This window comes from Alnus glutinosa, chromosome 3, assembly GCF_958979055.1.
Source record: "Alnus glutinosa chromosome 3, dhAlnGlut1.1, whole genome shotgun sequence".
Lineage (NCBI taxonomy): Eukaryota > Viridiplantae > Streptophyta > Magnoliopsida > Fagales > Betulaceae > Alnus > Alnus glutinosa.
This window is the reverse complement of record NC_084888.1, coordinates 35,460,911-35,473,348: the sequence shown is the minus strand read 5'-3', so window position 1 is coordinate 35,473,348 and position 12,438 is coordinate 35,460,911. Positions and strand designations below refer to the sequence as shown.

Genomic DNA, 12,438 nt, shown 5'->3' with positions numbered 1-12,438 from the left:
TGAATTTCATGGGGGAGGAAGGGAAACGGAAATTTTTTTTTTGGGTTGAACTCTATGCCGGTTATTGTTTTTCGTTGCCGAGGAACGGAAAATCCGCTTCAAATCTCGCCGGAGATCCAGTGAAATATAGTGATATACGTACGTATACGTATATCGTATACGATCAATATTTTAAAAAAAATAAATAAAAATAAGAAGAAGAAGAAAAAAGAACAGAAATATATGTTCTTATTTCTTCTTCTTTTTTTTTTCTTTTTTAACCTGGTTTTTGGCGACGTGGGTTTAGGGTAGGTGGCTAAAAATACCTATTTTTCTTTTATTTTATTTTTTTGGGTTTTTTTTTTTGTTTTTTTTAATGCATTTAGCCATGTGGGTGTCCCACATGACTAAATAACCACGTTTGTGAAAAGCCACGTGGCTAATTGACATTTAGTAATAACCGGATTAACTACGCAAAACCCAAGTGGTTAATTGCACGTGGCTAACCGTTAGCCACGTGTATGTTGGCAATACTCGTGGCTAACTGTAGGTGGCTAAATATCAAATTTTTTGTAGTGAATCAAGAAAATTTATATATAAATTTTAAAATTTTTCTTTTCTTTTCTTTTCTTCCTAGTAGAGCAGCTGGATAATTGTAAAGGGCAACCCACAAGGCCAAAAGCATATTAGTCGAGTAACAATTTAGGCATTGCAAACTATTGAAGTAGATTTGCGGACGGTTGGATCAACAACAAAGTTCTTTTTATAAAATAAGGGAGAGGCCATCATAAAGCCGCCAATCCTGAAAGACCAGGAGCGTTTTGACACCCAAGTCAATGAAAAAGGTATGGTGAAAAGGGATTTAGGCAAGATTTGGCTAAGGGTTTTATCGCATACTTGATGGAGGGGTCTCACCTTCTATATATAGGCTGGTGTGATGTGAGCCAATTAATACAAAACACAGGAATGGATAGGTTGGTTGTTTCGAATGAGCTAGAAACTCCCAAAAAACACAGTAAAACTGTATTTTACTTAACGAAATTCAACATAACATATATTCCATAATCCTTTCTTTAAACACACAATAAAGCTAGCAAACTCCCCATAAGAGTGTAACTCTATTCTAGATAGAGTTATCACATACATTCAGCTAGATAACCTATTGCTATTCAAATAGAACTTTAAATGAAAACAACTACTATTACTCGTCTTCTCTCACTAAAAGAGATAAGACTCTTATTTAAACTACTACTTCTATTTAGACTAGATAAACTATTTAGATAAATATGTAATCCTTACAAATTAGGATTACATCATTCACTCCCACTAACCTTTTCCTTGTCCTCAAGCGAAAAACAAGGAAATTGTGTCCATATTTTTTTTTCTTCCTTTTTCTAAGCCATACAAAAGCTCGTTGTTGCTTTAACTCACTTGCACCACAGTTAAGAATAAACCCAGGGACTGAATAGTACAAATCTTCGTCTGAGGGTGATGCATTTGTTTTATTTGTTTGTAGTACGGGCTGAAGAGATGGCGACATGTGCTTATGGCGCTGCTTTCTGATCCGTTGGCTACATGGGCTAAGGAGATTGTTGCAATGCGGACCCCTGCAGTGTTGTCAGGGTTGCTAGCTCCGGTGACGTCTGGATCTGCAACTGGGGTGGGCAGATCTGCGGTTGGTCGACAGTGGTTTGGTTGAACGACGACTTGGATGGATCTTTGTTGCTTTAGCAACTCTTTTCTTCCTCTTTTTTGTGATGGTGACAGCCGGTGGGGTAGGCATTATGGGCAATGATTGGCTTGCTGGAGCGGGCATGGTGGAGAAAAACTTTCAATTTTTCTCATACGCTCTTCCATCTTTTTGTTGGCTTTTTCCTTCCACACGAGAAATTCTGATCGCATCTTTTCTATCTTTGCTCGGTTCTCATCATTCCAGAAAAATTGGAAAGACATGGTGATGGTGTGGATCGAAGAACTCTTGTTCTTTGATTTTCTTATGTTGTTTAATATCTGGTTTCTTTTGAGGGAAACCGGTCTTCTTGGGTAAGGTCCTCTTGGGTAAACACTTCTTGCTATTCAAGAGGAAAACACCTGGCTCTGATACCAATTAATGTAAACCAATTAATACAAAACATAGGAATGGATAAGTTGACTGTTTTGAGTGAGCCAGGAACTCCCAAAAAACATAGTGAGACTGTATTTTACTTAACAAAATTCAACATAACATATATTCCATAATCCTTCCTTTAAACACATAATAAAGCTAGCAAACTCCCCATAGGAGTGTAACTCTATTATAGATAGAGTTATCTCATACATTCAGCTAGATAACCTATTGCTATTCAAATAGAACTTTAAATGAAAACAACTACTATTACTCGTCTTCTCTCACTAAAAGAGATAAGACTCTTATTCAAACTACTACTTTTATTTAGACTAGATAAGCTATTTCGATAAAGATGTAATCCTTATAGATTAAGATTACATCATGGTGTTCCCGCTTTTTCTCACCTAAGGCTTTGCAGGCCTTCAATTGCATTTCTTGTTGAGGGATATAAGATAGTTTCTAGTGTTTCTGGAGTGGAAAGTCGTTACCTAGCCTGATGGGAGAGAGAATTGATTGTGGTGTGTCTCATAGAGACGCAAGTGCATCCTTTACTCTCGAACTTGGTGTGGACTTGGCTGTCGAGCCCTTTCTTAGTCTCTACCGGGGCTTGGGCCTTGGCTGCTAAGCTTGTTCCTAATAATATGGTTTTGGCCTTCAAACCATTCCCTGGTTTTTGGTCTACTCTGGTATGGGCATCTTTTTAGGGCCTGCTTGGTTCGAACATACTTTGGGGGCTCCCTGGACCTCTTAGTGGTTGGGCCTTAAGAGCCCATCAATAATATGGTCCTCCAGTAGCTCCCTAGCTCCCTTGGGCAGTTAGCCTATCAATTGATCTATAAGAACTTGGTTGAGTTGTTTTCGAATTATAAGAATTTGCTTCATTAGCGGCCAACTTTATAGCGGCGACACTGAAATGGCCGCTAATAATTGACTATTAGCGGCGACAAAAATGTCGCCACTAATTGTGAACGCTAAATAATAAAATATTAATATTAGCGTCAACGCTAATATGTCGCTGTTAATAACTTGGCGGGAATTTTTTCCAATGGGCGGGCTCTAGTGGGAAGATATTAGCGGTGACAAGAGTCACCGCTAATAATGACTAATCAGTGGCGATAACTTTAGATCGCTGCTAATAATGTACTATTAGCAGCGACATTGTTAATAATAAAAGTATTATTGTATTTTGTGGGAAGCTATTAGCGGCGACCAACGGGTTGCTACTAATAATGTATCATTAGCGGTGACTTTAATGGGTCGCCGCTATTAATCTACTATTAGCAGCGACATTGTTGTCGCCGCTAATAGTTGACAGAAAATATATATATATATATATATATATATATATATATATATATATATATATATATATATATATATATATATATATATATATAATAAATGCGAGTTAATGGGCAAAAAAAATGCGGGTTAAAGGGCTTCAATGTACAACAAATCTGATCAATCCTAGTGCATTACTCCGATCGATCCTAATGCATTAGTTCGATTAATCGTGATAGAGTTCGATCAATCAAACTTGACACAGTGAAAGTTCGAACTAACGTGCGATTGATCCTAAGTACTATGGCTAATCGATCATAATAGGATCGTAGGATTGATAGAATCATCCAATTGATCCTAGTGTATCCCACTTTTCAGTTTTTCCAATTATTTGATTAGTGGTTGTTGGCAGTTATTAGCGGTTACCAGTTATTAACGATTAATAATTGCCCCGCTTGTATACCCTTAAGATCGTAGGATTGATCGAACATCTAGTATATGCTATTGCATTAGTTCAAGTAATCATGATAAGAATATCTGAACGATTAATGTGCATTAGTCCGATCGATAGTGATACGATCAAATGATCTGATCGAAATCTATTGATTTTATATTATTCTTGTGCATTATTAGTCCGATTGATGATGATAAGATCAATTGATCGATCCTAGTACGGTCCTTTCATTGATCATGATATGATCGAAGAACCAATCTTACCATTTAGATTTTGTATCATCTCAATGCAAAACTAATATGATCGATCATAGTGCACTAATTCGATTGATCGTGATATAATCATACTATTTTTTTGGGTTAAATGTAATTTAGCCCCATCAACTAAGAATTATTTTTTTTTATAAAAGCACCACAAACTGACAAATGTCATGCTTTGACACTTCAAACTGTCAGATTGACAGTTTGATTGCCTAAATTATAACACTTGTCAATTTGTGGTGCTTCATAAAAAATTGGTGTTAGTTTATAAGGCTAAATAATATCTAACCCTTTTTTGTATAGGTTTTAATTAAATTTTTTTAAAATTTTATTAGGCTAATTTTTATTTATTAGTGGGAGGTTGAAATTTTTTCATCCGGTCAATTCTCTCTCTCTCTCTCTCTCTCTCTCTCTCTCTTAAGGTTAATTTTTATTTATTTTTTATTTATGATTAATAGCGGCAAAACCCTTAGTCGCTGTAACACCCTCATGTTTATACTTAGGAATTTGACCAAGGTCTTGAGCCTAAACTTAAGAACCATGTCATTAAGCCTAGTAAGCTTAATAAAGATTGGATCAAGCCCTCTAAAAGAGATAATGGAAAATACTTGATTTTATAAATTAAGGATTAATTTATAACATATGTCATATAGAACAATATGAAATAAAACTTTGTGATTTTAATGTAACATGACTTATTTTAATTATGTGCATTAACTATTTTCAAATTATGTTTAATTATAGATGATCTTTATTAATTAAGTGGTCTTGAAATCATAAACCACTCCATGCATAAGACCACCTAGGTAAAAAGAAAAGGGACTTTACATGGAATGAAGTAGTTAATAGGAGCAGTCTTTCTTCATTTGGAAGAACAAGGCTCCTTTTTGACTTCCCCAAAATAAGGGAAATTATTTCTTACCCCCCAATTCCCACCTACACGTCCAAGCCTTCCCATTTCACTCCATCCACTCTTTCATTTTTCCTCACCTCTCAACTTCTCCAAGAGCTCTTCCCACTCCTCTATTAGAGAAGCCTTTAAGCTCTAGTGGATTTTCGCCTTAACCTTGTAAGTAACTCATCATTTCCTCTTTCAAGTTACCATTTATGTTATGCTTTAACTTGTATGTTATATTTTATTTGGGTATTTAAAACCATGTGTTAGCATGCTTCAACCGAGATGAGATATTTTGCCTATGTTGTATAAATATTTGTTTAAACCATGAAAATATGACTAAATTATTTTATTAGGTAACTTAACTCTTATATTGTCAAATTTCTTTTATATCATGAAAAGACATTTTAAAAAAGACCTCATAAAAGCATGTGTTGTACCCAAACCTATGTACCTTATGTTTTATTTTTCTTAAATCACATCTACCTTATCTTAGATGACCAAGAGTTTTGTAAATGACCAAATGTATGAGCTCATGAACACCACCTTGCTATAAAGAAGACTTCACAATGATCCTTTAGTAATATTCTTCATGGAAATGACATAGTATTCATACCAAATGTCCATAGTTGTAAAATGATATGAAAAATGGTTTTAAAAATGAGTAATGAGTTTGGGTTTTAGATTGGGTCATAATCTTTTATAATAAAAAAAGTCTTATAGTATGGTTCTTTTGAGTGATAAATTATTTCTAAACATTAACACTTAAAGTGATGTTAAAACTACTTTAGGAAAATATGATATTTTTCATATATGACCGAAAAAAAAGAAAAAAAAAAAAAGAAAGAAAGAAGAAGGTTTGAATTGAATCTGGAAAATTTATTTCCATGGCATGTTTGGATGGGTGTTGATCCAAAACTTATTTAGTGAATAGCTTTAGGTGTTTTGGGCCAATGACCCAAGTAGGTTAAGTGATGAAGCACTAGTTTAGACCCATTTAATGAGTTTTGGGCCTTAGTACTTAACCTAGTTAGGAGAATGTCCAAATGGGTCATTCTTGACCCATGCCCCCATATATATATATATATAAAAGAAAAAAAAAAGGTTAATTAATTAATTAATTTTAATTATTTATTTATTTATTAGTAAAAAGAAAAAGAAAAAGTTAATTAATTAATTAATTAATCATTTATTTATTATTTTAATAAGGGGAAAGGGTCAGGAAGGTTGTGTAAGAGACGACATACTCCTAATTAGGATATTTGAGTAGCTAGCTCTGGGCTAACCCAGATGAACTTTATTGTTCAGGTCTTAGCAGATCCTCGCATACCTTACCGCAGTAGCGAGATAAGTGGTACTCCTTACCCCTTCCAAATGTATTTCAATTCTAAAGATTCTCAATTTTTTTTTACTATACATGTTATGATGGATTATTTTGAAAGTTTAATTACCCTACAAAGTAATGCTTTATTATCTTAAATATTTTAATGACATGTATTTGTTATGAAATTTATCTTAATTTGTTAGTGTTTTATATATGTTCTTTTTTTTTTCATCATCATATAATTTAAAAAATCATTGCATTAGAATGATTTTTATAACTAAGTTGTCACTCAAAAGTGGGTATATATGCTCCGTATAAAAAATGATGATTTCAAACGAGGGGAGCTTCTATTTTAGCAATTTTTCCCAAATGAAGAAAAGTTTTCATTTATAGAAAGTTTCTAATTAAGGAAAGTTTCCATTTTAAGAAACTTTCCCAATAAAAAAAGTTTTACAGGACGAAATGGTACCCATTTTCATATGCTAAGTTAAATGATTATTGAAAGTTTAAGGAAGTAAAGAATGAGCATGTGTAAAGTGAAACCAAATTATGTAAATGAAGGTTTTAAGACACTTAGCCTTAAGAAAAGAAGCACGGTACCGGGCTAGATGGAGTGCACCACACTGAAGTACAGTTTCGGGAAAGTGTGGCCATCACTAATGTCATGCTGAATGCACCCAGAAGTTAATCAACTGACTAGGGCACCCTGAGGCCACAGGTGATGCCCAATCCTCGAAGGTTGGATCGCACAACCCCACGCATACGGGGTGTAATAATATGCAAGGCATAAATGACAAGAGAAAAGAAAAATGTTTTGAGGATAGATAAATGGAGTTTAATTCAAGTAATTACTTTATGCTTAAGTCTCACCTTCAAATTTTAATGTTACTTTATTTCAAAAAAGTCACAACCTCAACCGTTTAAACTTGGTTGGGAATATTACTTACTGAGTCTTTCGCTCACCCCTTACTTTCTCCCTTTTTCAGGTTTTGAGGCAGATGGGTAAGTGGCCGGAATGCTTAGGCTTTTGGGGGGTCATCATATCACCCGCTATGTTACTTTATTGCATTTCTATTTTGTTAAACTATGTGTTATGTTAGTAAGTGCATCGCGCACAGACAAAAAAAAAATGGATCACTTAACTTGTTAAGTCGTGTTGTTATGTTTTTATTTTTTTTATTTTTTATGTTAAGAACTTGTGCTTCTGCAAAAATATTATTTCCTCATGGTATGCATGGTAGTATTCTACAAGTGCTCTGGCGTCCTAATATGTAACCTTGCGCCTCTGAAGCTTTAAGGCTAACGAGTTAGGCCCTTTTGGGTCTTGGCGTTACAGTCACCACTGATAATATTGTATTTGAAGCAACCAATGTCGCCGCTAATGCAAAACGATATCGTTTGTTAAAATAATTAGAGGGAGGCCGAAATTAAAGCGGGAAGTTGATATTTTTTCATCTGGCCAATTCTCACTTTCTCTTTTTGTTTCTTTTTTCTTTTTCGTAGACTAAATAGAGAGAGTCAAAGAGGGATCGAGAGAGAGAGAAAGGAAGAGAGAAAGAGAGAACTGGTACGCTTTCTCCTATTCATGTTTTTATTTGCTTTAGTTGTTTTTTGCTCCAATTTTGTGAATGATGTTTGAAACTTGAAGACTTTTTTCCATTAATTTTGATTTGTGTTTTGCTGGGTTTCCATTGTCTCTCCCTCTCACTTGTTTTTTGTTTTTCCTTTTTTCCTTTCTAGTCGTAATTTAGTGATTGACTCGACGAGATATCTTCTGTAGATATCTCCACAAAGTCTACACCCAAGCCATAGCCACATAAGGTACTTTCTCTGATTAGTTTTCTTTTGCGATTTTTCTGGTATTATGTTAATAACCTTAATCTGTTGTCCCTTTTCCTCTGTTTGTTTTCTCAGAAAAATTTCTTAAGAAAAAGTATGGTTTTAGGTGTAAAGGTTTGGTGTTTCATGAATCTAACCAGGTTCTGAAGGTTCCCCTTTTATGCCTTTGCCAGTTACAGTTTTGTGGCTAATGAATAACTCACTGGTGTTTGCTTGGCGTTCTTTGGACTTGTAGTTCAGTTTATCCATATGGGTATTATGTCTTTCGTTATTATTATTGTTTTTTTTTTTTCTTAAAAAAAAAAAAAAGTATTGTAGTCGTTTTGGATGAATTTTTGATTGATTGGAAATGGGTATTTGGCATGGTATGGAATAGGAATAGTTTGTCCAAAAAGGTGAACTTTATTATGCAATTTAATAATCTATATCTCTTTCGCGATAAATGTTCTGCTAGATCAGAGATGGATGTTTTCCCCATATGATATCATGAAGTGATAGATTGTGCATATAGTTTTGCTTCTCTTTGTAATGTCAAATGGGGTTCTAATCATAAAAATCAGCCACTGTACCATGGGATGTAGTTCAAGTGTTTTCCATGCATTTCTACTTCTTTTTGGCCTCTTGAATTCTGTATTTGATATCCATTTTCTTTGCTTGATTGAATTGGTTCATTGAGTTCTACATACAAGGTGATAAATTTGTTTCCTCTGCTAATAAAGTCATTCCATTTTAATAAGGGGCCCAAACTGGTTGTCAACACACTAACTTTTTAGGAGTACTTAGACATACCGTCTTTACATTCTTTGATTTTTATGCTTGCATCGTTTTCATCTTTAGGGTCATTTCCAATATGCATTATGCAGTATAGAAGGGTACCTTTGATTTATATAATATAGTGGATTACATGGCATGTGCTTGTTGCTCAATCATTACTTGATACCCTAAGCAGCTAAAATGCAATCTAGAGATACCATTGTCAAATCTCTCATCTGCAATTCCTTTAAAATTTAAAAATCATAAAATTTTTACGCATGTCTGGACCACTTTAATTAATTAGTAACTATCCACATTGATAGCTCTTATTTCCAAACAAAATTATAACCTCCAGGCCACCATGATTTCTATTCACCTCTTATTTCAAATAACTTGATTTTTTTTTTGTTTCTTTTTGTTCCCCTCTTGATAATGTATGATGGCCACTTGTTGCTGACTTCTTTATTGCTAATACAATTATATGTGCGCTTGTGAATAGTTATGCACCCCCGTCATGCCAAATTTTCAAGGAAAGCTTGTGATTAAAACAAAATTTCTCTAAACACACTTGTGATTAAATGTAGGAAATTAGTAAATAGTGATAGAGGACATCAAGATGGATAAGAGTTGGATGAGAGAACCTACTCAATGTTCAGATAAATATCAAAAAGGTGTTGAAGAATTCTTAAGAATGGCGAGTAAATGTGTGGGTGTAGGTGATGAGACGAGGTGTCCGTGTCATGCATGTGGAAATCGACTTTTTCAGCATATTGACTTGGTGGAGTGTCACTTGTATATAAATGGAATTGACCTTGTGATAATAGCTTAAAAGTGCTTATTTTTCCTATTAAAATAAGTATTATCATACTTTATTATAATTTAATTCTTGCATTTTATATTTAATTGGGGAATATTGTTCAAATATTAATATTAAGATTAAATGATATATTAATGCAAGAAATTGTGTTATGTAGGAATTACAAAAGAAATCAAAGAGTAAAAGCCAAGATGTGGGTCAAAAGAAGAAGTCTATCCTATGCCCAAGATAGAGTCCAATGTATAAAACAAGAAGAGGTGAAACCAAACTGCTGGACCCACGAATTGGATAAACATTCTAATACTACTACATGACAAAACCAATAAGAAAAAGGTATCTTTGGCTCTTATAAAAAGAAGCGGAGTTTTATTTCAAGTGTAAGAGAGAAACATGGAACAAAGAGAAAACTGAGATTCTTATAGTAGTACGAATCCAAAAAAAAGAGTGACTCTTATCTCTATAAGAGGAGCAACACGGCAACAAACAAGGGGGTCGAAAAATTGTAGAAAAAATAAGAAGACGTTCAGCTCAAGATCAAAGAAGACAGCGACGACGGTTCAAGATTTATTTTTATTTTCTTCTCAGTTATTTTATTTTGCTAGCACGATGTTTATGATTTTAACGATGAAATTTATTTACATAATCATATCTAGCTAAATTTCTAGCTGAGGCTAAGGGTGAAACTTTTAATAAAATTATAGTATTTATTTTTCAACTCTTTTATGGTTTTTAATGTAAGATCTTTTTAATTGATTACATGATTTATTCTTAGAAAAAGGTTTTTGTTCTGCAAAATTACACTAGATGGATATTTCATGGGGAAGAAGATCCGTGTAGGGTAAATATTACTGGCAACTTCCACTCCGTGGGTATGAATGCAACGATAGATGGGATTGATGAGGTTGAAGAATTGTTAGGTGATGTGCGTATGGGGACATTTCTGGATGCAAACATAGGCGAATCCTATGAAACTAAAGGTTCCACGACTAACGATCACGAACAGAGAACATCTTTTGACCGATTATGTGTAGATGGTCTGAGAGAACTTTATCCAAGCTGTAAGAAAATTTCAAAAATCTCTTTCATTTTGAAGATGCTTCATATAAAGGCAATTTGCAACATGTCTAACAAGGCATTTGATATGATGATTGACTTGATAAAGGGAGCTCTTCCAGATGGAGAGACATTGCCACGCTCATACAGAGAAGCAACACAGTTTACCCAAGACTTGGGTATTGGTTATGAGTTGATACATGCATGCAAGAATGACTGTGTGTTTTTCTAGAAGGAACATGCCGATAAAGATAAATGCCCAAAATGCGACACTTCAAGATGGAGTAATGTCAAATGTAGCGGTAGAAAAATTCTTCAAAAAGTCTTGTGGTATTTTCCAATAAAACCGAGGTTGCAACGGACGACGGTTGTTTACGTCGAAAGATATAGCCAAACAAATGAGGTGGCACAAAGATGAGCGAGAAGATGACGACAACACTCTAAGACACCCAGCCGATTCTATTGTGTGGAAAGGGTTTGATAAAAAACATGATTGGTTTGCTCGTGATTCCCGCAACGTTCGACTTGGTTTGGCAAGTGATGGTTTCAACCCATTTGGTAATATGAGTACATCATATAGTATGTGGCCAGTAGTATTAGCGCCGTACAATTTACCTCCGTGGAGGTGTATGAAGGCTCCAAATCTGATATTGTCATTAATTACGACGCGGCAACGAAAGAGACATTTCAGTTGCATGCGGCATTACTATGGACAATAAATAATTTTCCCGCATATGGAAACTTGTCTAGGTGGTCTACCAAGGGAAGCCTTGCATGTCCAATATGTAACAAGAATACAACATTCAAGAAATTGAAGTATGGGTGTAAGACGTGTTACATGAGTTATCGTAGTTGGCTTCCTAAGGGCCATATATGGCGCCGAAAAGGAGAATTGTTCGATGGTACTGAAGAGTATAGATTAGAACCTAAAGAATTATTCAAAGATGAGTTGTTGCAACAACTAACGCATGTTATCGGTGTGCAATTTGGGAAAGGAAGTGGGACGAAGAGAAAGTGCACAGATGTTAAGTTGAATTGGACAAAGAAGAGTGTTTTCTTTAAGTTGCCATACTGGTCAAAATTAAAACTACGACACAATTTAGATGTCATGCACATTGAGAAGAACATATGTGATAGTGTCTTAGGTACGTTGATGAATATTGATAGGAAGATAAAGGACATATACAAGGCACGACTAAATTTACGTGAGATGGGTATATGTAAAGAATTGCACTTGCAGAGAAATGGTGCAACCACCACGATGCCACTTGCGAACTACACATTGACAAGAAATCAGAGAAAAATGTTATGTGACTAGTTGAAAGGTGTGAAGTTTTCTGACGGGTATGCATCTAACATTGTTCGGTGTGTGAACAAGCTACCTGGTAAGCTTTCGGGAATGAAAAGTCACGGTTGCCATATTTTCTTACAGCGCTTACTTTCTGTTGCAATCCGTGGATATTTAAAGCCTGAAATACAAAAAACGTTGACTGAGTTGAGTACTTTTTTTAAGCAGTTTTGTGTACGGACATTGAAAGTATATGTCTTGCAGCAAATGAAGGAAAATATTGTCGTAATTTTGTGCAAGTTGGAACAAATATTTCCGCCTGCATTTTTTGATATATTATGGTCCATTTAGCAGTTCATTTACTCCGAGAGACTAAGCTTGCAAGACC

General features: G+C 34.7%; 1 protein-coding gene across 1 annotated transcript; it reads left to right on the top strand.

The window, feature by feature from the left end:
• The first annotated feature begins 1,525 nt into the window (after positions 1-1,525).
• On the top strand, positions 1,526-12,080 carry LOC133863413 (uncharacterized). Its single transcript, XM_062299352.1, has 3 exons — positions 1,526-1,654; positions 10,482-10,982; positions 11,343-12,080. Exons 1-3 carry the CDS (start codon positions 1,526-1,528, stop codon positions 12,078-12,080), a joined length of 1,368 nt encoding a protein of 455 aa, XP_062155336.1.
• Positions 12,081-12,438: the final 358 nt, after the last annotated feature.

Bases quoted from the DNA above. Each gene is read 5' to 3' on its own strand.
- LOC133863413 (XM_062299352.1), top strand. From the start codon at position 1,526: ATGGCGCTGCTTTCTGATCCGTTGGCTACATGGGCTAAGGAGATTGTT. The intron at 1,655-10,481 runs GTTGGTCGACAG...ATTTATTCTTAG, and splicing joins CTGGGGTGGGCAGATCTGCG to AAAAAGGTTTTTGTTCTGCA. The intron at 10,983-11,342 runs GTGTTTTTCTAG...TACATCATATAG, and splicing joins ATGCATGCAAGAATGACTGT to TATGTGGCCAGTAGTATTAG.